The following is a 27,189-nucleotide window of genomic DNA, read 5'->3' as shown; positions in this document are numbered from 1 at the left end:
AAAACTTTTCTCGGACTCGGAGATAAAATAACTACTGTTTATCGTTGAGTCCGAGATAATTAGCTCACTTATGACTTTCAACTCCCCGTGAGTTTTTTCACTTTTTCCTTAAAGTTGAAACGGCAGAAAGACAAATCTCACGGGAGTTCACATTCATAATCACCCTGAATATGAACCTGTGTGCACCCATTGATATGAGAGAAGTCTCCTTCTGGGACAATTATTGTAACGACGCAAACTTTTAAGAAACCGATGCACCTGTCTCTTATATTGCGCCGTCCCTTATAATCCGCCCGAATTTTGTTGGAATTAAAAAAAAAAAAATTTAATCAACACCCAACAGTGGGAAAATTGGTATCTATTGAGGATACCTATTTTTCACCCTCACCCATCCATCCGAATTTTCTTGTAATTTTGGAACAAACAAATTGAACCCCTAACGAAGTCTATAACATTAGGCCGGGGCGATTTGAAAACCTTAATGGGCCCTTAGCGTTTCTGATTCCTGGGGTTGAACTGAGCAAAAAAGTCCACTGGACCATATATCTACCGTGAAAATCGAGCCTCCCGATTTTGACTTTAAGTTTTTTATTGACGTTTTTTTTGATATTTTGGCATATAACAGCCAAACCATTGGGATTTTCGATCCAACACAAAGACAAACATTGTAGCCAAGACAGTAATTGAAAACTCTCTAATACATCGCAAAACCATTGGAACGCTCCTTCAGGCAGTTTTGGCACTGAGAATGTGCAAACTTTTCGGAAAATGTCGATAAATGACATTGTGCTACAAAATTTGACCCGAAAAATATTCAAGTGTTCTGATGCAAAATTATATCGTGTTGGGATCCATGGACAACGAGAATGCCTTTATTTCGTTTGGGTCACTTCGTTTTATTTTTTTATAACGGTAAAAGTAGTGAAAATCTGGGTTTCTTACATTTTCAAATTTAAACGGGCATATCTTATTTTTTCCACAACGGATTTCTTTTGATCCTTCTTCCTTTTAAAGGGGTGAATAATGTCTTTTGAATAAGCTATTATTGTTTTAAATCGGTTAACAAATTGCTAAGTTATAGTGGTTTATGTCTGAAAAACCCCACAAAAAACCTATAAAGGAATTTCTCATAATTTTCAAAAATATAATGTTTTTTTGTTTTGTTCAATATTTATTTTGAAATTTATGAGAAATTCCTTTATAGGTTTTTTTGTGGGGTTTTTCAGACATAAACCAATATAACTTAGCCATTTGTTAACCGATTTAAAACAATAATAGCTTATTCAAAAGACATTATTCACCCCTTTAAAAGGAAGAAGGATCAAAAGAAATCCGTTGTGGAAAAAATAAGATATGCCCGTTTAAATTTGAAAATGTAAGAAACCCAGATTTTCACTACTTTTACCGTTATAAAAAAATAAATCGAAGTGACCCAAACGAAATAAAGGCATTCTCGTTGTCCATGGATCCCAACACGATATAATTTTGCATCAGAACACTTGAATATTTTTCGGGTCAAATTTTGTAGCACAATGTCATTTATCGACATTTTCCGAAAAGTTTGCACATTCTCAGTGCCAAAACTGCCTGAAGGAGCGTTCCAATGCTTTTGCGATGTATTAGAGAGTTTTCAATTACTGTCTTGGCTACAATGTTTGCCTCTGTGTTGGATCGAAAATCCCAATGGTTTGGCTGTTATATGCCAAAATATCCAAAAAACGTCAATAAAAACTTAAAGTCAAAATCGGGAGGCTCGATTTTCACGGTAGATATATGGTCCAGTGGACTTTTTTGCTCAGTTCAATCCCAGGAATCAGAAACGCGAAGGGCTCATTAAGGTTTTTTTGCTTCCACACAAATCGCCCCACCCTACTATAACATATACCCTCTATTTAATGTTTACAAACCTTCTGCTTATCATAGCTAAATTACTTATGTATTTCCCTCTATAAAATTCTACTCACCAAACTATTTAGCAAATCGGCAATACTGCGCAAAGTTTCGCTGTTACGTTGGGAAATATGTTTGGTAGATTCCAAATTGGAGGATAACTCTACAAAACAAAAAATAACACATTTAAATCTTTGGCCTTTACGTTCGGTCCACATTGCAACTTACCATTATTTTCCAGTTGCAATTTTTGCAACTGACGATTCAATTCATAGTTACTATCATTGAGACTGCGTAAACGTTTTCGTATTGTATCTAAAATCTTGGCATCATGATCGTGTTCATTTTTCGAACCAAATCCAGAATCATTATCTGTTTCCGTGGTGATTCTCATGGCGGAGCTTTCTAAATCAATTAGTTGTCGTCGCATGAAATCTAACTTACGATAGGCTGCAGCTTTCTCACATTCCTGGAAGAAAGAAAAAGAAAAATTTGCATGGCATTGTTTGTGATTTGAGTCTAGGTCTTACAGATTTCTTTAGTATTTCCGTTATACGCTGACGATGTTTCGCTTCCTTTTCTTTCCTTTGCATTTCATCCTTTTTATGTAGCTGAAATAATTCATCGATTTCATCGTATAGGGTCTTCACCTTCTCCTCGACCATATGCTCAGTTTGACTTAAGCATTCAAACTGTGAGCTTACATCATCAAGATACTGCAGAAGGAGATGCAGATTATTTAGCAAATGATTTACTTTAAATATCACATTTCACTTACCCTTGACGGATTATCTTCGGAAACCAAAGTTGAAGTATCACTACGCGGTGTATCTGGATTAATGGGTGACATATTGGGACAAGCCTCTACTGGACCCTATATAAATTTGAACCGAATAAATTATTTAGTCCTTCAAAAAGTTTTTCAGATTTTTTGTTTCAAAAAAATTATTTGGTTTGTCTTTTTACGTACTGAACTTTACTGAACATTTTTTCTTCAGTAAAGTTTTGACAATTGTATAATTGAAATGTTGCTAAACATTACTGAAGAAACAATAGGTTTGTCCTTTTACGTACTGAACTTTACTGAACATTGTTTCTTCAGTAATGTTTAGCAACATTTCAATTATACAATTGTCAAAACTTTACTGAAGAAAAAATGTTCAGTAAAGTTCAGTACGTAAAAAGACAAACCAAATGTTCAGTAAAGTTCAGTACGTAAAAGGACAAACCTATTGTTATGACAAATTAATCTACACTTGAAAAAAAACGAAGGAAAAATATGTCAAATGGAAAGTTGTGTAAATAGGCGTGTTCGATAACTTCGCAAGTAAAAAGTACTTGCAAATTATTGCAAGTACTTGCATCTACTTCTAATTCCTTTTACTGAACAAATTTGTTATCGAACAGCATTTTGTAAAAGTTTGTACAAATTTGTAAACATTTTTGGGTTATCGAACAGACCTAATATTTGATGTATGTCCATATTTACATTACGCAATTTTCGTTGCGGCAATTGTCGCTTTGCCGGAGAGAGCGGTGAGAAATATGGTAACCCTTTGCCTCTCAACACCCTCTCTTACCGACAAACTGACAATTTCAACAAGGAAAATTTCTTATGTAAATATGGACCATGTTCCAGAACCTGCAAGAATCTATTGCTCGGTTCCAGAACCTGCAAGAAGCTACTAATTTTTACTACGATAACAATTTTTCCTTTATATTATCGAAATAAATAATAAAAATTAGTAAATTCTTGCAGGAACAGACCATTTATCGTAGTAAACATTCGTAGATTCTTGTAATTCTGGAACAGACCATTTCACATTTTCATATATGTAACAAGAATCCAATCCGGATCCATACCTTGGAGTTACACTTCAGGTCATCTCGCAGCTTTTGAATAACATTATCCTTGAATTGAATTTTCTTGGTGGCCTTTTGAATTTCATCTTCGAGACAGACCACCTGACGTTTCAGTTCCCGAACTTCATCATGTTTTTCGGCAACCTCCAAAGCCAAGGCTTTAAGATTGGCATATAGCTAAGGCGATAAGAAAAGTAGACTTTCAAATAAAATGGAACCGATTTTATTAAAATAAAATTGCAAAATTAAAAACGAAAATAGCTTCAATTCAGGATTGTCTACGCACCATATTCCGCTGCATAGTTTCAGGATCAGTAGTATTCTGAAAAAAGATATATGTATATTGATTATTTCAACTATTATTTGATCGTCTATCATGTTTTACTTACACCCCTTTGTTGACCCGCCACAGTTTCATCGACATTTCCAAAAACCGCGGCCGGTGGTATGGATTCTAATGTTATACCTCTCACATTCATGGGATCATATTCACAATAATCGCGAATAAATTTAACAAGGGTATCTATATCTTTACGAGCTTTCAGCAATTCATTACCCTGACTATGGCGACAATTTGAATTGACTTTACGTTGCAGCAGTTCCAAACGCTCGGTCACCTCAAGTTCCAATTGTTCCATATTCGAAATTGTAGATTCATTGATTTTCAACAGCATGTCGACCCATTCCTTATAGGTGTCCAATTTGAGCTGAAAACAAGAAGAACAATTACATTTGGGATAGATTTTTTTATAAAAAATATTATCGATAATATTCATTAAATATTTTCTGTAGAAAATATTATTATCGTTAATATTTTATATAGAAAATATTGTTATCGGTAATATTTTCCAGAGAAAATATTGTTATTGGTAATATTTTCCATAGAAAATATTGTTATCGGTAATTTTGTCTATAGAAAACATTGTCATCAGTAATATTTTCTATAGGAAATATTGTTATCGGTAATTTTTTCTTGAGAAAATATTGTTATCGGTAATAATTTCAATAGAATATATTGTTATCGGTAATATTTTCCAGAGAAAATATTGTTATCGGTAAAATTTTCTATAGAAAATATTGTTTTCGGTAATATTTTCTATAGAAAATATTGTTATCATTAATATTTTCTAGAGAATAAACTATAGAAAATACTGTTATCGGCAATATTTTAAATAAATAATACTGCTACCTGTAATATTTTTTATAGAAAATTTTGTTATCGGTAATATTTTCTATAGAAGATAGTGTTATCGGTAATATTATCTATAGAAAATATTCTAATCGATAGTATGTTCTATAGAAAATATTGTTATCGGTAATATTTCCTATAGAAAATACTATTATCGGTAAAATTTGCTATCGAAAATATGTTTATCGGTTATATTATCTATCGAAAATATTTTTATCGGTAATATTTTCTATAGAAAATATTGTTATCGGTAATATTTTTTATAAAAAATATTGTTATCGGTAATAATTTCTAGAGAAAATATGTTTATCGGTTATATTATCTATCGAAAATATTTTTATCGGTAATATTTTCTATAGAAAATATTGTTATCGGTAATATTTTTTATAAAGAATATTGTTATCGGTAATATTTTTTATAAAAAATATTGTTATCGGTAATAATTTCTAGAGAAAATATTGTTATCGGTAATATATTTTCCAGAAAATATTGTTATCGGTTATATTTTCTATAGACAGTTTTGTAATCGATAATATTTTCTATAGAAAATTTGTTATAGGTAATATTTTCTAAAGAAAATACTGTTATATTTTATATTTGCTAAAAAACACAGTTGTCGGTAATATTTTCTGTAGGGAATATTGTTATCGGTTATGCTTTCTATAAAAAATATTGTTATCGGTAATATTTTCCATAGAAAATATTACTATAGGTAATATTTTTCATAGAAAATATTATTATCGGTAATATTTTCCATAGAATATATTGTTATCGGTAATTTTTCTTTAGGAAATGTTGTTATCGGTTATTCTTTCTATAGAAAGTATTGTTATCGGTTATGTTACCTGTTGAAAATATTGTTATGAGTTATATTGTCTGTAGAAAATATTGTTATCGGTTATATTTTCTATAGAAAATAACAATATTTTCTATAGAAAATATTGTTGTCGGCTATATTTTCTATAGAAAATATTGCTATCGGTAACATTTTCTATAGAAAATATTGTTATCGGTAATATTTTCAATAGAATATAATGTTATCGGTAATATTTTTATAGAAAATATTGTTATCGGTAATAATTTCTAGAGAAAATGTTGCTATCGGTAATATATTTTCCAGAAAATATTGTTATCGGTTATATTTTCTATAGACAGTTTTGTAATCGATAATATTTTCTATGGAAAATTTGTTATCGGTAATATTTTCTATAGAAAATACTGTTATATTTTATATTTGCTAAAAAACACAGTTGTCGGTAATATTTTCTGTAGGGAATATTGTTATCGGTTATACTATCTATAAAAAATATTGTTATCGGTAATCTTTTCCATAGAAAATATTATTATAGGTAATATTTTCCATAGAAAATATTATTATCGGTAATATTTTCCATAGAATATATTGTTATCGGTAATTTTTCTTTAGGAAATGTTGTTATCGGTTATTCTTTCTATAGAAAGTATTGTTATCGGTTATGATACATGTTGAAAATATTGTTATGAGTTATATTGTCTTTAGAAAATATTGTTATCGGTTATATTTTCTATAGAAAATATTGTTATCGGTTATATTTTCTATAGAAAATATTGTTATCGGTTATATTTTCTATAGAAAATATTGTTGTCGGCTATATTTTCTATAGAAAATATTGCTTCTATAGAAAATATTGTTATCGGTAATATTTTCCGTAGAATATATTGTTATCGGTAATATTTTTATAGAAGATATTGTTATCGGTAATAATTTCTAGAGAAAATATTGTTATCGGTAATATATTTTCCAGAAAATATTGTTATCGGTTATATTTTCTATAGACAGTTTTGTAATCGATAATATTTTCTATGGAAAATTTGTTATCGGTAATATTTTCTATAGAAAATACTGTTATATTTTATATTTGCTAAAAAACATAGTTGTCGGTAATATTTTCTATAGGGAATATTGTTATCGGTTATACTTTCTATAAAAAATATTGTTATCGGTAATATTTTCCATAGAAAATCTTATTATCGGTAATATTTTCCATAGAATATATTGTTATCGGTAATTTTTCTTTAGGAAATGTTGTTATCGGTTATTCTTTCTACGAAAGTATTGTTTTCGGTTATGTTATCTGTTGAAAATATTGTTATCAGTAATATTGTCTGTAGAAAATATTGTTATCGGTTATATTTTCTATAGACAGTTTTGTAATCGATAATATTTTCTATGGAAAATTTGTTATCGGTAATATTTTCTATAGAAAATACTGTTATATTTTATATTTGCTAAAAAACACAGTTGTCGGTAATATTTTCTATAGAGAATATTGTTATCGGTTATACTTTCTATAAAAAATATTGTTATCGGTAATATTTTCCATAGAAATTTTTCTTTAGGAAATGTTGTTATCGGTTATTCTTTCTATAGAAAGTATTGTTTTCGGTTATATTATCTGTTGAAAATATTGTTATCAGTTATATTTTCTGTAGAAAATATTGTTATCGGTTATATTTTCTATAGAAAATATTGTTATCGGTTATGTTTTCTATAGAAAATATTGTTATCGGTTATATTTTCCATAGAAAATATTGTTGTCGGCTATATTTTCTATAGAAAATATTTCTATCGGTAATATTTTCTATAAAAAATATTGTTATCGGTAATAATTTCAATAGAATATATTGTTATCGGTAATATTTTTATAGAAAATATTGTTATCGGTAATAATTTCTAGAGAAAATATTATTATCGGTGGTATATTTTCCAGAAAATATTGTTATCGGTTATATTTTATATAGACAGTTTTGTAATCGATAATATTTTCTATGGAAAATTTGTTATCGGTAATATGCTCTATAGAAAATACTGTTATATTTTATATTTGCTAAAAACATGTCGGTAATATTTGCTATAGGGAATATTGTTATCGGTTATACTTTCTATTAAAAATATTGTTAATGGTAATATTTTCCATAGAAAATATTATTATCGGTAATATTTTCCATAAAATATATTGTTATCGGTAACTTTTCTTTAGGAAATGTTGTTATCGGTTATTCTTTCTATAGAAAGTATTGTTATCGGTTATGTTATCTGTTGAAAATATTGTTATCAGTTATATTGTCTGTAGAAAATATTGTTATCGGTTATATTTTCTATAAAAAATATTGTTATCGGTTATATTTACTATAGAAAATATTGTTATCGGTTATATTTTCTATAGAAAATATTGTTGTCGGGTATATTTTCTATAGAAAATATTGTTATCGACTATATCTTCTATAGAAAATTATGTTAGCGGCAATATTTTCTATAAAAAACATTATTATCGGTTATATTTTCTATAGCAAATATTGTTATCGGTAATGTTTTGTACAGAAAATATTGTTATCGGTAATATTTACTTCAGCAAATAATGTTTTCATTAACATTTTGTTTAGAAAATATTATTATAGATATCATTTTGCCTAGAAAAATTGTTATCGTTAACATTTTCTCTAGAAAAATATAGTTTTCGTTAACCTTTTTTTAGAAAATAATGCTACGTAACTGTTATCGGTAAAAATTTCCCAGGAAAATATTCTTATCGGTAATATTTTATATAGAAAATATTGTTATCGGTAATATTGTACATAGAAAATATTGTTATCGGTCATTTTTGTATAGGAAATATTGTTATCGGTTATAATTTCTATGGAAAGTTTTGTTACCGGTTATATTTTCTATGGAAAATATTGTTATCGGTTATATTTTCTATAGAAAATATTGTTGTCGGTAATATTTTTATAGAAAATATTGTTATCGATTTCTATAGAAAATACTGTTATCGGTAACAATTTCTCAGGAAAATATTGTTAACGGTAAAATTTTCTATAGAAAATATTGTTATCGGTAATATTTTCTATAGAAAATATTGTTATCGATTTCTATAAAATACTGTTATCGGTAACAATTTCTCAGGAAAATATTGTTATAATTTTTCTATAGAAAATATCAGTAATATTTTCTCTAGAAATTATTGTTATCGGTAATATTTTCTATAGAAAATTTTTGGTTTGTTCCAGAACTGCAAGAATCTACTAATTTTTACTATTTTTTCGATAACATAAAGGAAAAATTGTTATCGTAGTAAAAATAGTAGCTTCTTGCAGGTTCTGGAACAGAGCAATTGTTATCAGTAATATTTTTACTGGCAATATTTTTAATTTATCGATAATTTTTTTAGATATGTCGGTTTTGGATAAATATGTATATAGACGAGATTTGGTTTGTTCCAGCACTGCAAGAATCTACTAATTTTTACTATTTCTTCCGATATCATAAATGAAAAATTTTTATCGTAGTAAAAATAGTAGTTTCTTGCATATACTGGAACAGGCATATTGTTATTGATATTAATTTGGAAGGAAAAGTATATTTATAACACTTACATCAACATCTCCACCAGCTTTTTCATCGATGTCTTGCAAACGAACCCGATAAATATCATTTAATACACCATTTATTTGGGTTGAATTACCACATAATACCTCAGAACCTGTCGAGTATTTGTGCATCTGTTGTTCATAATACGATGTGTTTGCATTCGGCAGAGATGATCTAGCTTGCGTGGGATGTAAACACTGTAGGTCAGTTGTGGTTGTTGCTGAAGGTGCAGAGTTTCGACTTTTCATGATATACGAACTGGGAGGATAACCTGCACTCGGCGAGAGAGGAATAGCACCACTTTGATATTCCGATGTATTGGGAGAATAGCCACTGTCTTGTTCTACAGAATCCCTTTTGATATTTGCTGTTGTATTTATGGAAGAGGGAGAATGTTCATAGCTAGGACATTGTTTTAATTCTGGCTTGGTATACGATTCGGAAGCAGCATAAGCATATTGTTGTTTATTCTGTGGATGTTCTGCAGATACATTTTGATGTTGAGGGGATGTGAGTCTTTCATCCATTCCCATATTTCGTGGTGTCAAAGAGAATCTGGGATTCCCCGGCCGGCTTTGTAGGCTTGTTGTTGCTCCCTGTTGATTTGTTGCATATGCGGAGGAGGTTAGGGATGGTGATCGTTGCGGTTTTGGGGGTGGAGTCTTTGGTGGTTTGCCATCATTTATTGTTGAATTGTTTTGCATATTTTTAGGTGTTTACTTGTGACGATTGTAAATTTTATCTAGATAATCCAGCAATTATTTCTAATAAGATGTTACGGAGATGGAGCTTTTGATGATGTTATGCGGAACGACAGGAAATATATAACTGTTTTAATGACGAAATAAGGGAAAGAATTTAATATTTTTGTTAAATGAAAAATATTTTTATTGTTTTGATAAAAAATAGAATCAACAAGTTCATGACATGAATGTCGATGTTTGTTTATTTTCCTGTGTGAACCGTTAAGCTGGGTACACATTGTCAGTTTTGAATGACAGCTTTGTTGTTGCTTGCTAGTGTGGCCGTTCATTTTTGTCATTCATCATGCAACCACCAAACATTTTGTGGTTGCTGGACGGTTGGACAGTTATCGATAATTGCAAAAAATCGTTATTCAAAACTGACAATGTGTACTGTACTTTACTGTTGTGGCAGACGTTGAAATTTTTCGTGAGCAAGTTTCGAGTTTACAGATAAGAAAATTTTCCGTAGAAAACATTGAAATGTAACAGAAATGCGTTTTTTATAGAAAATAATTGGTATGTTCCACAGAACTGCAAGAATCTACAAATGTTTACTAATTTCTTCGATACCATAAATGAAACATTTTTATTGTATTACAAATTTTTACATTTTTGCAGCTTTTGGAACACACATATGTTCTGTTCCAGAAATGCAAAAATCTATTTTCTTTGATATACATAAAGGAAAAATTTTTATCGGTTTAAAAATTTGTAGATGCTTGCAGGTTCTGGAATAGGCATATAATGTTGTCGCTATGATTTTCTTTAGAAAAAAATTCTGTAGACCAAAAACTAGTTACTATTTGTAAAGAAAATTTCATTATCGATATGATTTTTCAATGCAGGACTGCAAGAATCTACACATTTTTACTATTTTTATAACATAAATGAATAATTGTTATCGTAGTAAAATTGTGTAGATTCTATAGAAAATATCGTTATCGATAATGTTTTCCACAGAAAATAACGTAATCGGTAATGTTTTCTTTAGATAATATGTTTATCGATGTTATTTTTATAGAATATATTGTTAATATAATAATATTTGTTTATAATACATATTGTTGTCGATATCTTTGATCGATTTGTATAAATTTGTACAAATTTGCTTTGTTCCAGAGCATGCAAGAAGCTACTATTTTTTACTTCGATAACACATTTTTCTTTATGTTATCGGAAAAAATAGTAAAAATTAGTAGATTCTTGCAGCACTGAAACAGACCAATTGCAAGTAAACGAACACACATTTGGTCTGTTCCAGTACTGCGAGAATCTACTAATTTTTACAATTTGTTTCGATAACATAAAGGGAAAACTGTTATCGTAGTAAAAATTAGTAGCTTCTTGCAGGTTCTGGAACAGGTTCGATAACGTTTTCTATAGAAAAAATCTTTATCAATAATATTTTCTAAAGAAAATATTGTTATCGATAATACTTTTTATAGAAAATACTGTAAAGCATAGTACACACGGTCCAACAAAACTGACAGTCAGCGAGGTCTTTTTCGTTAATATCAAAGTCTAGTAATTATTCAGTACTTTCCTAATCACTAAATTATACCTTAAATGTTGTATTTCAATCATTTTTAGCTAACAAAATGTTTTTATTTGCCAGAAAATTGCCATAAAAGTACGTTGACTATCAGTTTTGTTGGACCGTGTGTACTATGCTTAAGCGATAGTATAAGCCATAGAAAGTATTGTTATCGATAATATTTTTTATAGAAAAAATTTCTATTGATAAATATTATCCATAGAAAATAATGTTATCGAATTTTTTTTATAGAAAAACATTGTAATCGATAATATTTTCTTTAGAAAATATTGCTAACGATTATATTTTTACAAGAAACTATTGTAATCGATAATATTTTCTGTAGAAATTATTTTTATCGATAGTATTATATACAGACAATATTGTTATCGATCACGTATTCTATAAAAAATGTTCACCGATTATATTTCTATAGAACAAATGTTCATCGATTATTTTTTATAGATAATATTGTTATCGATAAAATTTTTTATAGAAAATACTTTTATCGATAATATTTTCTATCGTAAGTACTAATATCAAGAATATTTTCTTTCGAAAATATTTGCTCTGTTCCAGAACCTGCACGAATCTACAAATAGTAAAAAGTAGTAGATTCTTGCAGTACTGGAACATACCAATTATTGTCAATAATATGATCTGTATGAAATATTGTTATAGATCACGTATTCTATAGAAAAAAATCATCGATTATGTTTTTATAGAAAATATTGTTATCTTATCGATAACAACATTTTCTATAAAAACATAATCGAAATACTCTTATCGATATTTTCTATAGAAAATATTGTCATCCTTAATATTTTCTATAGAAGATGTTGTTATCGATTATGTTTCCTACAAAAAAATATTGTTATCGATAACATTTTCTGTAGACAACATTGCAACTAATAATATTTTCTGTAGAAAATATTGTTATCGATCACATTTTCTATAAAAAAATATTGTTATCGATCATGTTTCCTATACAAAAATGTTCATCGATTATATTTCTATAGAAGAAACATTAATCGATTTAGTTTTTATAGAAAATATTGTTGTCGAATTATCAATAATATTTTCTATCGAAAATAAAATTATCAATAATATTTTCTATCGAAAATAAAATTATCAATAATATTTTCTATCGAAAAATTATTATCAATAATTTCTATCGAACATGTTGTTATCGATCATTTTTTCTATAGAAAATAATGTTATCTATTATACTTTCTATAGAAAATATTGTTGTCGATAAAGTTTTCTACAGAAAATATTGTTATCGGAAATATTTTCTCTGGAAGGTATTGTTATGGGTAATATTTTCTCTAGAAAATATTTTTATCGGTAATATATTCCCTAGAAGATATTGTTACCGGTAATATTTTCTCCAGAAGCTATAGTTATCGACAATGTTTTCTTTAAAAAGTATTTGTAGAAAATGTTGTTATCAAGTTTTTTTAGAAAATGTTGTTATCAAGTTTTTTCAGAACATTTTGTTATCGATAATATTTTTTGTATAGAAAATGTTGACATCGACAAAATTTTCTGTAGAAAATATAGTTATCGATAATATTTCCTATAGATATATTGTTATCGATATTTCCAATAGAAAATATTGTTATCGATTATATTTCCTATAGAAAATATTGTTATCGATAATGTTTTCTACACAAAATATCGTTATCAATAATGTGTTTTTAAAAAATATTTGTATCGGTAATTTTTTTATTTAGAAGATAGATGGTCTGTTCCAAAACTGCAAGAAGCTACTATTTTTTACTATTTTCTCCGATAACATAAAGGAAAAAATGTTATCGTAGTAAAAAGTAGTAGCATCTTGCAGGTTCTGGAACAGAGCTATTATTATTAATTTATTATTGTCATCGATAATGTAACATAAACATTGTTCCATAACATCGCATACGGGACAAGAGCGATTTCTCTCATATCAATTAGTGCACCCCGATCCATATTTAGCTTAATGATATGGGACCTACTGTTTATTGCCGAGTGCGAACGGCATGTCTTAACCCAATCCCTGCGAAGAAATTTTCTTTCGAATTTTTTCGTGAAAATTCTCTCATTAAGTAATTTTGACCTCCTGAATCCGAAAATCATAAAGAAAATTCTGTACTATAATCCGTTTACCCCTTATTGCCCGGTACCATATGGAACCACCGCAGGGACTCCTTATAAAATGATTCAAATAAAATTTATGTTTATTTTGTTTGCGTAAATCAAAGAGTTTTATTGTTAAAATTAAAAAATAATATAGTTTATGTACAAATGTTTAAGTTCAAAGATTTTTCAAATTAAACAAAGAGGAAAAAAACGAATTTTACGTTTTTCAATCAATTTTGTTGGCTGAAAATCTGATATTTTTCGAAAAATTCATAAGGCCACATCGCATTTTTGGCACTTTGTACGTGAACGACGTATGTAATTTTAGTTTTGACATCTGTTTGTTCAAATCGTTGTTGTTTAATAAAGAAATGACCTTCCTTGCTACAATCCCTAAAGCTTGCGTCTGGGAAAAATAGTCTTCGAGCCATCTAATACAGACTTGGACCATTTGAATTGTTCCTTCAAGTTTGGCACATTTGGCGGAATCTTTATTTATTTCTTTATATCAATGGAACCTGTGATACATTGAAATTTTCGACTCTGGGAATTTCTACGTCGATTCCATCTTCCAACATCGATTGGAATATAAATACAGCCTTTAACAATTTTTTGTGAAAAAGCACCTTTAGCCCCATACAAATTACTATGGAAACAAAGATCGCTCTGGTGGGGTTAGCAATGCTCGATCTCCATAAAATTGCATTTATAGATTGTTTTCGGATCAAATATAAAGAAATGTTGTAATTTTTTGGGCCGCCTTAATGTACATAAACGGCAACGATTTCTTCCTCTTTACAATTCTCGTCACTCAAAGAGTATAAAAAGTCTTGTATATCATACAGTGTCATACTTAACATAAACCATAACAAATAAAAATTAAATGAAATGCTTATAAGTGTCCAAAAAATTTATAAACAATCCTTTTTATACACTTAAAACCCAAAAAATAGGAGTATTATTGTTTTGACAGTTTTATAGTGCGTCCCTGCGGTGGTTCCATATGGAACCACTTTTTTTGAACACATTTTTTTAAAAACTAAAACTATTTTTTTTAAATGGGGATATTTCACATTTTGTAGACCTTTTTGTCTACTTTCATTATGTATTAATGTTTTGTTTGAAAAATATATAGAAATATGTTTAATTTTCACTTTCTACTTGCGAAAACTCATTTTTTTCACTTTTTTGTTCAATTCTATTTTATTCACTTTTAACTTGCTTCTAGAACTGCACCTGTAACTGGAATGCATGAAACGCAAGAGAGAAAAAGTTAGCTGCATGTGTTTACTGTTAGAAACAACTTTCAACGATTTAAAAATATTATGTTTGTAGTGTTTTGTTCGCAGAATCGCAAAACACTAAAAGTGGTTCCATATGGAACCACCGCAGTGATTGGGTTAAGACACCACTTGTGGAGAAGTTTTTCAAGGCTTAAATACTCAGGAAATGTCGCCAACATTACTGAGGGGCATTTTGCCAACGTCGAAAAATGTTTGATTGTGCCTGTGCCCATTGTGCCACGATGGCACCCGTCATAGATAATGTTCTTATAGAATTATTGATAACGTTTTCTATGTTATATATTATTATCGATAAAGTTTTCTACAGAAAATATTGTTATCGACAAAGTTCTCTACAGAACTTATTGTTATATATAAAGTTTTCCATATAACATATTGCTATTGATAATGTTTTCTACGGAAAATATTGTTACTGTTGTTATCGTTGGTATTTTCCATAGAAAATATCGTTAACAATAATGTTTTCTACAGAAATTATTATTATTTATTATTGTCATCGATAATGTTCTTATAGAACATTTTCTTATTGATAACGTTTTCTATGGAAAATATTATTATCGATAAAGTTTTCCTTTGAAAATAGTTCATCTATAAAGTTTTTTCTATAGAAAATATTGTTATCGACAAAGTTCTCTATAGAAAATATTGTTATAGATAAAATTTTTCATAGAAAATGTTGTTTTCTACAGAAAATATTGTTATCGGTGCTATATTCCATAGAAAAGAAAATAGAAAAATATTGTTATCGATAATAGTTTCTATAGAAAATCTTGTTATCCGTAATAGGTTAAATAAAAAACATTTTTATCTATAATACTTTCTATAGAAAATCATGTTATCGACAATATTTCGTATAAGAAAATTAGTTGATTCTTGCAGTTCTGGAACAGAACAGACCAACCATTGGAAATTGTTTTTGTTTAGGTAATTTATTGCATTCCGGATTTTAATCAATGTATGACGATCTTCTTCGATACGCTTTTCCTATTACGCCGAAGAAAGGTTTAATTGGCACACTTTTCAATTTACAACAACTGCATACAACAATGCTTCTATAGTTGTTGTTTTGTTTGTTCCATTTGTTGAGATTATTATTGTTGACGTTGGTGTATTCCATTTATTTACATTTAATAATGAAAAGGTCAGCGATCATTTAAAAAGTTAAAAGTTCTGACTTGCATTCTCCTCTTCGTTTTGTCATTGCGTCGATTGTCGTCTGGTGCCGGTCCGGTCGGTGTGTGTATTCAACAGCATAGAAACTGATATTCGCGTTTCGATTGTTTTTTTCCACACATTTTCAGAGTCAGACAAACTCACAATAAAACAAGTAAGAACAGACTATAGTCGGACGGGGCCGACCATGTGATACCCTATACCACTAAACGCGTCTTCTTGGGATAAAGTTATAAGATGTGCATTAGAAATTTTACCAATTTTCACACAAAAGTTTTGATCAATTTAACCCGCTAAATATTATCCGATCATACCGTTGACTTGCACGCTACTTCTTCATCTCAAACCAAAACTACGTTTAAAATTTCGCGCCGATCGGACTATTATTGCGACCTACAGAGCGGCTACAAAATCGAGCAAAAATTTTGTTTTTGGTCCATTTCATCCCTTTAACATTTCACGATCATCGCCAAAAACTAATCAGTTCTATTCTGGTCCAAACCCGACCTCCATACTAAATTTCGTGACAATCGGTCCATAATTGCGGCCTCTAGCTTGATTACAATTTTTAATGGACGGACAGACGGACGGACGGACACACATCGCTAAATCGCTTTATCTCGTCGAGATATGAAGTTTGGTATACCACATGAGGGGTCTACGACGAATATTTCGCGGCGTTACATGAATTTTTGGGAAAACAAACTTATTATACCCTTTTCCACATTGTGGTATAGGGTATAAAAACTTCGTTAACTAGACATGCCGGAGGACGACGAACTAGGCGACAAACGAACACTTTGAAATCTTACTACTTCCATTCATTTACGCATGACAAACGCATTCCATTTTGGCATTGAATTGACACAAACAGAGTGTCGCATACAATTACTACTGCTGTGCGGCGGCGGTTTTGACCATGTGGCTGAACAGCGTTTTAGCCACAACGACTTTCAATGGTAACGGATTTAGTAACGCATACAATTTTTTAAAAACAAAACAATCGCCACCGTTCGATTAACAAATGAAAACGCAATATCCAGATATTGACTTTTACCATAAGCGGCTTCGTTTTGCCCCCGGTTCTTCCCCCACTCTCTTTCTCCTGCCAACAACTGTCTGCCAGTCCGAACGTCTGCCTGGCTTCTGAATGTTTGCAAAAGTTAAGCCAGCTGTTGTTTTGTTGAGATTTACAATGTTTGTGTTGTCTTTACTTTTGGTTTGGTTGTCGTGTTGTTGTTGTTTAACTGAAAGATTTTTTATTTTTTTTTTTTCAAATACACTCGACTTCGATCTGGTACATGCGTTGTACCGAACCATATGAACGCGAACGTTTAAAATACCAAAATTTTGACGTCACTTGTTTGTTTTTGTTGTTATTAATTTTCGATTTTTTATGTTTATTTTATGATTTGTTGTTGTTCTTGGTCGTGTATTTTTTTTCATTTATTCATTGCGGATTCTTTTACTTTGCTTGCGGTGGGGGTCTTTTATTGTTTGCTACCACACACACGGTTCTAGTTTAGTTTTTGTATCTCACGGTTTCTTTACGTTTTCAATTCTTTGGTTGTTTTTCCGTTGATCACTTCGAAACGTTCTTCTTAACCGCCAATCTGTGACTGAATCAAGTGAGACCAAGTGTTGAGGTGAAATACTTGTCTGCTCTTGTTGGCGTCTGCATTGATGTTGGGTGTTTGTTTGATGTTCCCAAAACAAATTTAATAATAGAAAACTGAGCACTCTCTTTTGTTATTCGGCCGGTCTCTCCAATCTGAAGTTGTTTTGTAAAAAATATCTGATAAGAAATTGTAAATGCATCTACAAATTTTGGTGAGCATTGACTTCTAAAAAATAAACAGAGCAAGTAATTGTTCGAGCAAAACATTCTCCCTCTCTCAGGATTTGAAAGAGAAATACATGAGTTCATTTTCAAAATTACCGTAAAACACAGATCACAACTATATATAGCTTTCACGGGGAAGTCCATACTTTCCGAGACATACGTCTTGAAATTTCGGAAATGTCTAACTTTAACACCATTACCTTGTTTATGGGCACCTTTAGTTCGGGCTGAAATTGTTACCATAGGTAGTCCTTGTGACCCTGATCACAACGATATATAGCTTTCATGGGAGAAGTCTATACTTCCCCAGATTTTGGGTCTTGCTAATTTTCCCGATACGAGAGGTGCCACTAAATGAGACCCAATCCCAGGGCCTAAATAATTAAGTACCGGCCGGAGTCACAAGTACAAGTAAGTACTGCTGCGAGTCACATCTAATAGTCATCCATTGATCGTGAGCAAACATCTCCGACATATTGGCATCTGTGGTTGACGGTATTGTCACAAGCAAAGGAAAAAGGGAGGAGGAAACAGTGAAGCTTAGGGAGAAATTAAACTGGACCCAATCGAGTCAAATCTAGTAGTCATCCAGCGATCGTGAGCAAACATCTCCGACATATTGTCATCTGTGGTCGACGGTATTGTCACAACCTAAAGGAAAAAGGGAAGAGGAAACAGTGAAGCTTAGGGAGAAATTAAACTGGACCCAATCATCAGAGATTTTGAGCGCCCTGATTCCGAATCCGAAAGCAACAGCACAATAAACACCAACGTTGTGGAAACCCGCAATAAAGAGCAAGTGAAGATGGTAGATGAAGTAAGCGAGAGCATCGCAAAACTAACAACGAAAAGTGCGCAGTGGCCAGGGGCCCAACGACGAAAGTTTAAGAAAAACCATGCGATACTAAATAAAGAAAAACAGAGTGCTCCAAACGAGATCAATAATACACCCTCTACTTCTTCAGAAGAGAATAAGATCTCATGAAGAACAGAACATTGCTAAACCTTTTAAGAAAAAAGAGCTTCCACCTTCAAGTGTACCGATCAATTTTGGTCAAGAATCTCGAAGAGGAGTGTATCTAAACGACACGACAGCAAAGAGGATTAGATCTCCTGAAGAACAGAACGTCACTAAACCTTTTATGAAGAAAAAGGGTTACCCACCTTCATATGTCCCAAGCATATCTCGTCAAGACCATCGCAAAGCTGACTGTCCAGAGTATTTTTTGGCAGAGAGCGACAAAGTGAGCTCGGACATGAAAAGGAGGAGATCGAACACAGAATCTTCAGAAACTACTGCATACTCCCAAAAGAAAAAGGAACATCATCCACCGCCATCTTTCATTGCCATGGTAGCCAAAAAGGGGAGCGACCCTAATTCCGAATCCGAAAGCAATAGCACAATAAACACCCGCGTTGTGGAAACCGCAATAAAGAGGACGTGAAGATGGTAGATGAAGTAAGCGAGAGCATCGCAAAACTAACAACGAAAAGGGCGCAGTGGTCCAACGATGAAAGTTTAAGAAGAACCATGCGATACTAAATAAAGAACAGCGGAATGCTCCCTCTACTTCTTCAGAAGAAAATAAGATCTCATGAAGAACAAAACATCGCTAAACCTTTTAAGAATAAAAGGAGCTTTCACCTTCAAATCTCCCGAGCAATTTTTGTCAAGAGTCTCGTAGAGGAGTGTGTCTAAACCCAGGTCAGGCCATGTGCGCTTGCTGAGAGCAAGTGAGCATATATTTCAATGCATTTTATATTGAAGTTTTCGCTCACTTGCTCTCAACAAGCGCACATTGCCTGACCTGGGTCTAAACGACACGACAGAGTATTTTTTGGCAGAGAGCGACAAAGTGAGCTCGTACATGAAAGGCGGACATAGAACACAGAATCTTCTGGAACTACTGCATACTTCCAAAAGAAAAAGGAACGCCATCCACCACCATATTTGATCGACACCAGTACAGTACAGTAAAATTCCGGACCTTTCATCTTCCACCATCTTCTTACGCCAAGGTAGCCAAAAATAATTACGGGGCCGAGCTGTATTATGCGGTGATCGACACCAGTAGTGGGATTTCCTAACACTTTTTTTGGTTAACGACAAAAATAACCAGGAAGCCATCGAGAAGATGGTAAACGACAAATTGATGGAGCACATCTTTCAAGGGAGTGGACCAATAAAAATAATTCGCAGTGAGCTCAAAGGGGATCTCCTAGTGTACCAATTGGACTCCCACCTGAACCCTTTAGCTCTCGGGGAGGTAGTCAGCAGCAAAGCAATTCCTTGAGAAGGTGGAAAATTTAAGCTTTGTGAAAGGCCGAAATTCTTCACCTAGTCAAAGCGGCGGTATACGTCAAGGGGTATGGCTGCAAACTCGAAATGGAACGAATGCTCGAAGTCTTTGGAAATCAAAATGAGACTTTGGGTAGTGAAGACACGGGTCTTCCACAGCGACGAAATTTTAAGAACAACCAGGCGGTATACCTCAAGGTGTATGACTGCAATCTCGAAATGTAACGAATGCTCGAAGTCTTTAGAAATCAAAATGAGATTTGGGTAGTGAAGAGACTGGATGTCTTCCACAGCGACGAAATTTTAAGTACAATCAGGCGAAGTACCCCAAACGTGATCAATAATACTACATCCACTTCTTCAGAAGCAACGAAGAGGATAAGATCTCCTGAAGAACAGAACAACGCAAAACCTTTTAAGAAGAAAAAAAAGGTTCCCGACTCCAAATGTCCCGTGCAAAACTCCCAAGACCATCGTAGAAGAGACTGTCCAGAGTAGCCTTTGGCGGAGGGGCGGCAAAGTGATCTGGGACATGAAGAGGGTGTGGCCGACCAGAGAATCTTCTGGAACTACCATATTCATATGTCAAGATAGCTAGAAGAATTACAGGAATGAGCTGTGTTAGAGATTATGTTATAGTACACAAACATTACCAGAAGAGCTCAAAGATGACCTCCTAGTGCTTCAATTGTGCCCACACGAAATGCCTGCAGCAACTCCTTGGAAAGGGCAACAATTGAAGCTGGCGAGAAAAGACGAAATCCCTCACCTGATCAAAGTGGCGTTATAGGTCGAAGAGTATTGCTGCAAAATCGAGACAGAGCGCATGAACGAGGTCTTTTGAAATCAAATGAGACTTTTGAAGAGAAAAGTTGGAAGTTTTTCACCCAGGAGGAAAAAAAGGATGCACTATTCTTGTGCTGCAAAATCGGGACGGAACACGCACTCGAGGTCTTTGAAAAACAAAATGAAACGGGAAGATAAAGACGATGACACTACCCTTGTGGTGGGAGTTGACGATATCTCGCTGGCCAGTCTAACAAACATAAAGGGCATTGCATACTACGTCAATCAGCAACTCTCAAGAAGACCGCTTGTTGGAGGACCCATGATCAAGGTCGTCCAAATTAATTTCCATCGGAATGTAACAGCAACTCAAGCTCTGATAAAGAAAATAAATTAATGTAATATACATATTGGCTTAATCCACCAACCAAAGTCTCCGGTTTAAACAATATAAAATATCTAGATTTTTACGCTAGAATAGGTAGTACCTATTCTATTAGGTACTCTACCGATGACTGTATTATATCCCATAGAAAAATGTTCATCGATTATATTTCTATAGAACAATTTTTCATGGATTATGTTTTTATAGAAAATATTTAGTCTGTTCCAGTACTGCAAAAATCTACTAATTTTTACAATTTTGTTCGATAACACAAAGGAAAAGTGTTATTGTCGTAAAAATAGTATTTTTTTCAGGTTCTGGAACAGAGCATATTGTTGTCGAATTATCAATAATAATTTCTATCGAAAATATTGTTATCGATCATATTTTCTATAGAAAATATTGACAAAATGCTTGAGGCGTGAAATGAGAGGTGAAGTGTGTCTCAGAACATACCCGATTATTTATTATTGTTATCGATAATGTTCTTATAGAAAATTTTGTTATTGATAACGTTTTCTATGGAAAATATTATTATCGATAAAGTTTTCCTTTGAAAATATTTTTATCGATAAAGTTTTCTATAGAAAATAATGTTATCGACAAAGATCTTTATAGAAAATATTGCTATAGATAAAGTTTTCTATAGAAAATTTTGTTATTGATAATGTTTTCTACACAAAATATTGTTATCGATACTATATTCCATAGAAAACATTACAGCCGGTAATATTTTTTTTAGAAAATATTGTTATCGATTATAGTTTCTCTAGAAAATCTTGTTATCGGTAATAGGTTCAATAAAAAAGATGTTATTTATAATACTTTCTATAGAAAATCATGATATCAACAATATTTCGTATAGAAAATGTTGCTATCGCCAATATTTTGTAAAAAAAAGCATATCATTGGAAATTGTTGGTCTGTTCCAGAACTGCAAGAATCTACTAATTTTTACTATTTTCTTCGATTACATAAAGGGAAAATTGTTATCGTAGTAAAAATTAGTAGCTTCTTGCAGGTTCTGGAACAGAGCATGTTTCTGTCAATTTTTAAGCTTGTTTAGGTAATTTATTACATTCCGGATTTTAATCAATGATCTTCTTCGATACGCTTTTCTTCTTATTTTTCTTACAACGCCGAAGAAAGGTTTAATTGGCACACTTTTCAATTTACAACAACTGCATACAACAATGCTTCAATTGTTGTTGTTTTGTTTGTTCCATTTGTTGAGATTATTATTGTTGACGTTGGTGTATTCCATTTATTTACATTTAATAATGAAAAGGTCAGCGATCATTTAAAAAGTTAAAAGTTCTGTCATTGCGTCGATTGTCGTCTGGACCCGCTCCGATGACCTGTATTATATGCCACAAAACCGTATGCTTCCTTTTCTTCCCAGAGTTGTCAACGTCGGGCGCCACAGTACTAAAGCAGAGGAGTGGAAATACACTAGACAAAATATGACTTTTTGAATGCAAAGTCTTCAAAAACTTTATGGGGGCTGGGCCTGGCTTCAGTAATGGGACCACCCTGCCAAATTTCCAGGCCCCTGTCACAATATTGGCGGCTAACGATTTAACATTAAGATTTCGTATGGGTCCAAAGCTTTGGATGATATGGTTTGGTGATGAAAGGAAATCTTCATTATAGGTGGATGAGAAATATACTTAAAATGAATTATCGCAATAAATATGTGTTTCGGATTACATCTGAAACATAGTCCATCGTAAAATGTGGTGGTATTTCCTCCTCTTCGTTTTATCACTCTTGGGGTACCCTATAATATGGTCGGATATGCTCGTATCTTTCACTGTCACGCCGTTAAACGTAATAGCCGTTCTATGTTCCTTCTTTTCCGGATTCGTGAGTGATTTAACTGTTAGCCACAATTTACTCAATCCTGTACCAATGTTGCATTGCTTCAGGTGGTCCTGCCACTTTTTCCGCTTATGCTCGCCTACTAGCCTGTTAACTTCAAGGATAAGTTCTCCAGCTCTTGGGTTTTCAGGGTTGTGTTCATCACGCTCATTTCCTATTCCCATCGCTTCTGCTGAGTCATTTGCTCCAATGTGTGTAGTCGATCAGTAGGTATGTAGCGAGCGGCTGTAACTGTGATGAGGATAAACCCGAGGATAAATTCTCTGAATCGAATAGCTTTTCCATGATTCAGGTTATTATAGCGGAAAGGTTTGTTAACGGATACGATGATTGGAAGATGGTCTAATTCATCTTCAAATCTCTGTGGCAATTACCTCTTATCATTGTAGGAACGTTATACCTCACCATGCAAAATATAGAGCTATCAATTTGGTCGAACTTCCGTCCCAGACAATAACAAGAGGGGTGGTTATTGTCTAGGACGGAGAGCAAAACTCATGACGAGAATTGAAGTTCTCTGTAACCAAACTATTACTGTCCTCCAAAAGCGAACTAATGTCCGGCATATAACACAACGCACAGCTATTCATCGTCGACATGTACACATTTAGCAAGTCTACCTCGGCAGCCCAGCACTTCACTGATACCCCCATACATTCAAGATAGAGACAAGATCAATCGAGATTGGTCTGTACTAGACAGTCTGGTGTATAAAGAAGACAAGTCCACCTCTTCCGCAAAACGTTGCTGTTGTGTCTCGTATGTCAACGACGAAGTAGGTATCCTGGAGGTGGCTGAAACCAGAGCAGCCTCGAAAGTGCACCCATTCCATACATCCATTTCATCTCACCGATATAGACATAATGGTGTGTATCTAGTAAACGAAACAAATCCCTGGCCCTGTATTCTTCTCTATCCCGAAACGGACAGCCCGAAGCTGGACTTCAAGGATAAATTGCCGCTCCATAGTGAAAAAATAAACGAACACACACACATAATTGAACTATTTTGAATTGCAAATGGAACAATTCGAATTACAAATGGAATAATTCGGATTACAAATGGGTAAATTCGAATTACAATTGAAATATTTTGAATTACAAAGGGAATTCCCGAATTACAAATAAAATGTTACGAATTGCATATGGAATTCCCGAATTACAACAAAAATGATTCGAATTACATCTGAAAAAGGTGTAGAATCACTTAATTATGAAATATTCTAGCCGAATCGACATAAATATAGGATATTCTGAACGAAAATTCCCCGTGAGTTCTTGTCTTTTCGCCTTTTCAACTTAAAGGAGAAAGTGAAAAAACTTCGTTCAGGATAACCCAAATAAATAAAATTTGGGGAAAGGGAACTAATTCCGCACGCAATTTTTATTCATGATTGCCCTGAACATGTCCTCCAAAGGTATGATCCGGTTCATTTCTTAGTCGAGGAGTTCTCTACTTTGTGGTCCTAACTTATCTTCTGTAGTCTTAAACGTTTGTCCAGTTGGCCCCGTCCATAACTTCGGCCGTGCACCAATCTTGGTTTTATTTCACCATTGTTCTTAGAAACCGCCGGGTAGTCATCGATTCTATCAAAAATGTTTAATGTACTTGTAACAAGTTGTAGGTGCTGGATCACAATCGCTTGATCTCGACGGCACATGACTTGTGATCTCGTTTGCCGCTTGTACAGGGCTATTTAGTACGGTATCTTTATTAATTTTATTTTTCTTACCCATCATATTTGTTTATTTTAGGAGAACTACCTCGATCGATTTTTGATCCACGGGAGATCTAAAGGATTCGCAGTATTCAGAGGAAAGAAAAGCGAACATTCCTTAGAGATTCCTCTCTATCTGTTAGATACAGCTTTTCTAACCCGAGAATTGCAAGGATCCAAGAGATCCCCAATGTTAGCAAGACATGTTCAATTAGCTCTGTCAAAGTCTGCCCTCAGACACCTCTGATTTGACACATCACAAAAACCCCAGAATGAAAATGAGGTCTACTCGTAAAGTATAAACACATCTTATTAGGTATGTGATGAAAACCGAATCGACTCGATTTGCAAAATCGAAATGATATACATATATTTGGGGTGCCTTTGATGATATATAGTTTTGCTTCGCAAACGCCCCTTATTTGAGTAATATTTTAATTTCAATAAAATGTTCTCCAATATTAGAAATATACGATTTCGATTTATGGACAAACGAGTAGAATCGTTTTCCATCACATACCTGTATATAATAATCGGGTATGTTCTGAGACACACTTTACCTCTCACTTCACGACTCAAGCATTTTGTCCAGCCCATTTACTCCTATTTTTCCTTCTTTTTTTTGGGCTAAGATTCATTAGGGTATTTATAAAGAAGAGTACACCCTAGTCCATTCATAAAATACTCGAAAAATAAGCGTAAGAGGTGAAGTGTGTCTCAGAACATACCCGAATAATTAATTGTTCCACAAACATCCCAGAAGGGACAAGGGAGACTTCTTTCATATCACTGAGTGCACACCGATTCATATTAGCTCAATGATATGGGACCAACTGTTTATCGCCGAGCCCAGACGGTGTGTCTTGAGACATCACTTGTAGAGAAATTACTGAGGTGTATTTTTGCCACCGTTAAAAATTAGATGTTGCCAGGCCTGCGAATCGACCCGGACATTCAGCGTGCAAGGCAGTTGTGCATACCATTGCACCACGGTGGTGGCACCGATTATTTCTTAAATCTTCTTCTTTATTTGCGGATCCGTTATTCGGATATAAAGCGATCATACAATAGTATACATTACATTTATATATATTTACATGTTATGTTATTTTATTTTATGAAATTATAAACAGCTCTCGATTTTTAGCAGCATGTAGCAGATTTGTTTCATCTCTGTATCCTGTCCACTCTTGGATGTTACTTAGCCAGTATATCTCTCTTCTGCCTCTTGGTCGTTGTCCTTCTATGTTGCATTTAATAATGCATTGTATAAATCTGTATTTGTCATTTCTCATCAGGTGTCCAAGGTATGCGATTTTTCTCGATTTGACCGTGTGTAAGAGTTGCCTGTCGACATGCATTCGTCTGAGAACTTCTTGGTTTGAAATGTGCGATGTATAGGGTATATTAAGTATTCTTCTATAGACCCACATTTCAAATGCTTCAATTCTTTTTTGACCTGCACTTTTGACGGTCCAAGTTTCTACGGCATATAATAGTATAGACCAAATATAACATTTGACGAATCTTATCTTGGTTGCGAGACTTAATTCGTGATTTGTAAGTGTTTTTTTGTATTTAAAAAAGGCGTTTCTGGCCATCTCCACTCGGCGCTTTATTTCGTTTGAAATATTCCATTGGTCGTTAATTGAAACGCCAAGGTATTTAAATGTTTTTACACGTTCGACAAGTTCATCTTTAATACTCAGTGACGTTTCATAGCTTGCATCTTTCCGACTAACAATCATGTATTTTGTCATTTTTGTATTTATTTTGAGACCATATGTTTCACTTACGTACGTGAGCTTGTCTAGAAGCTGTTGTAGCCCAGATATACTGCCGGCAATAATTGTGGTATCATCAGCGTACCGTATGTTATTTATAATTTTGCCCTGAACTCTTATTCCAATTCGTTCTCCTTCGATTGACTCATGAAATATTTTTTGGGAATATATATTAAAGAGGAGCGGTGATAGTATGCACCCTTGCCGGACTCCTTTTGATATGGGAATGTCGTCAGTCAGTTCACCATTTATTTCGATTCTTG

The 27,189-nt window shown here is 32.8% G+C and overlaps 1 protein-coding gene across 1 annotated transcript in view; it reads right to left on the bottom strand.

The window, feature by feature from the left end:
* yuri (yuri gagarin) overlaps positions 1-27,189 on the bottom strand; it is a 139,683-nt gene that overhangs the window by 79,437 nt on the left and 33,057 nt on the right. The window contains exons 16-24 of the mRNA XM_073965484.1: positions 18,637-18,725; positions 9,356-10,055; positions 4,143-4,460; positions 4,040-4,075; positions 3,754-3,930; positions 2,669-2,764; positions 2,421-2,606; positions 2,119-2,359; positions 1,965-2,053 (exon numbers count right to left, since the gene is read on the bottom strand). Of these exons, the coding sequence (XP_073821585.1) occupies positions 1,965-2,053; positions 2,119-2,359; positions 2,421-2,606; positions 2,669-2,764; positions 3,754-3,930; positions 4,040-4,075; positions 4,143-4,460; positions 9,356-10,055; positions 18,637-18,725 (1,932 nt within the window). The remainder of the gene's footprint in view (positions 1-1,964; positions 2,054-2,118; positions 2,360-2,420; positions 2,607-2,668; positions 2,765-3,753; positions 3,931-4,039; positions 4,076-4,142; positions 4,461-9,355; positions 10,056-18,636; positions 18,726-27,189) is intronic.

This window comes from Musca autumnalis, unplaced genomic scaffold (genome assembly GCF_047663935.1).
Source record: "Musca autumnalis isolate F117 unplaced genomic scaffold, ASM4766393v1 scaffold_2, whole genome shotgun sequence".
Lineage (NCBI taxonomy): Eukaryota > Metazoa > Arthropoda > Insecta > Diptera > Muscidae > Musca > Musca autumnalis.
Note: the sequence above shows the minus strand (reverse complement) of the source record. Positions and strands in the feature narration are given on the sequence as shown.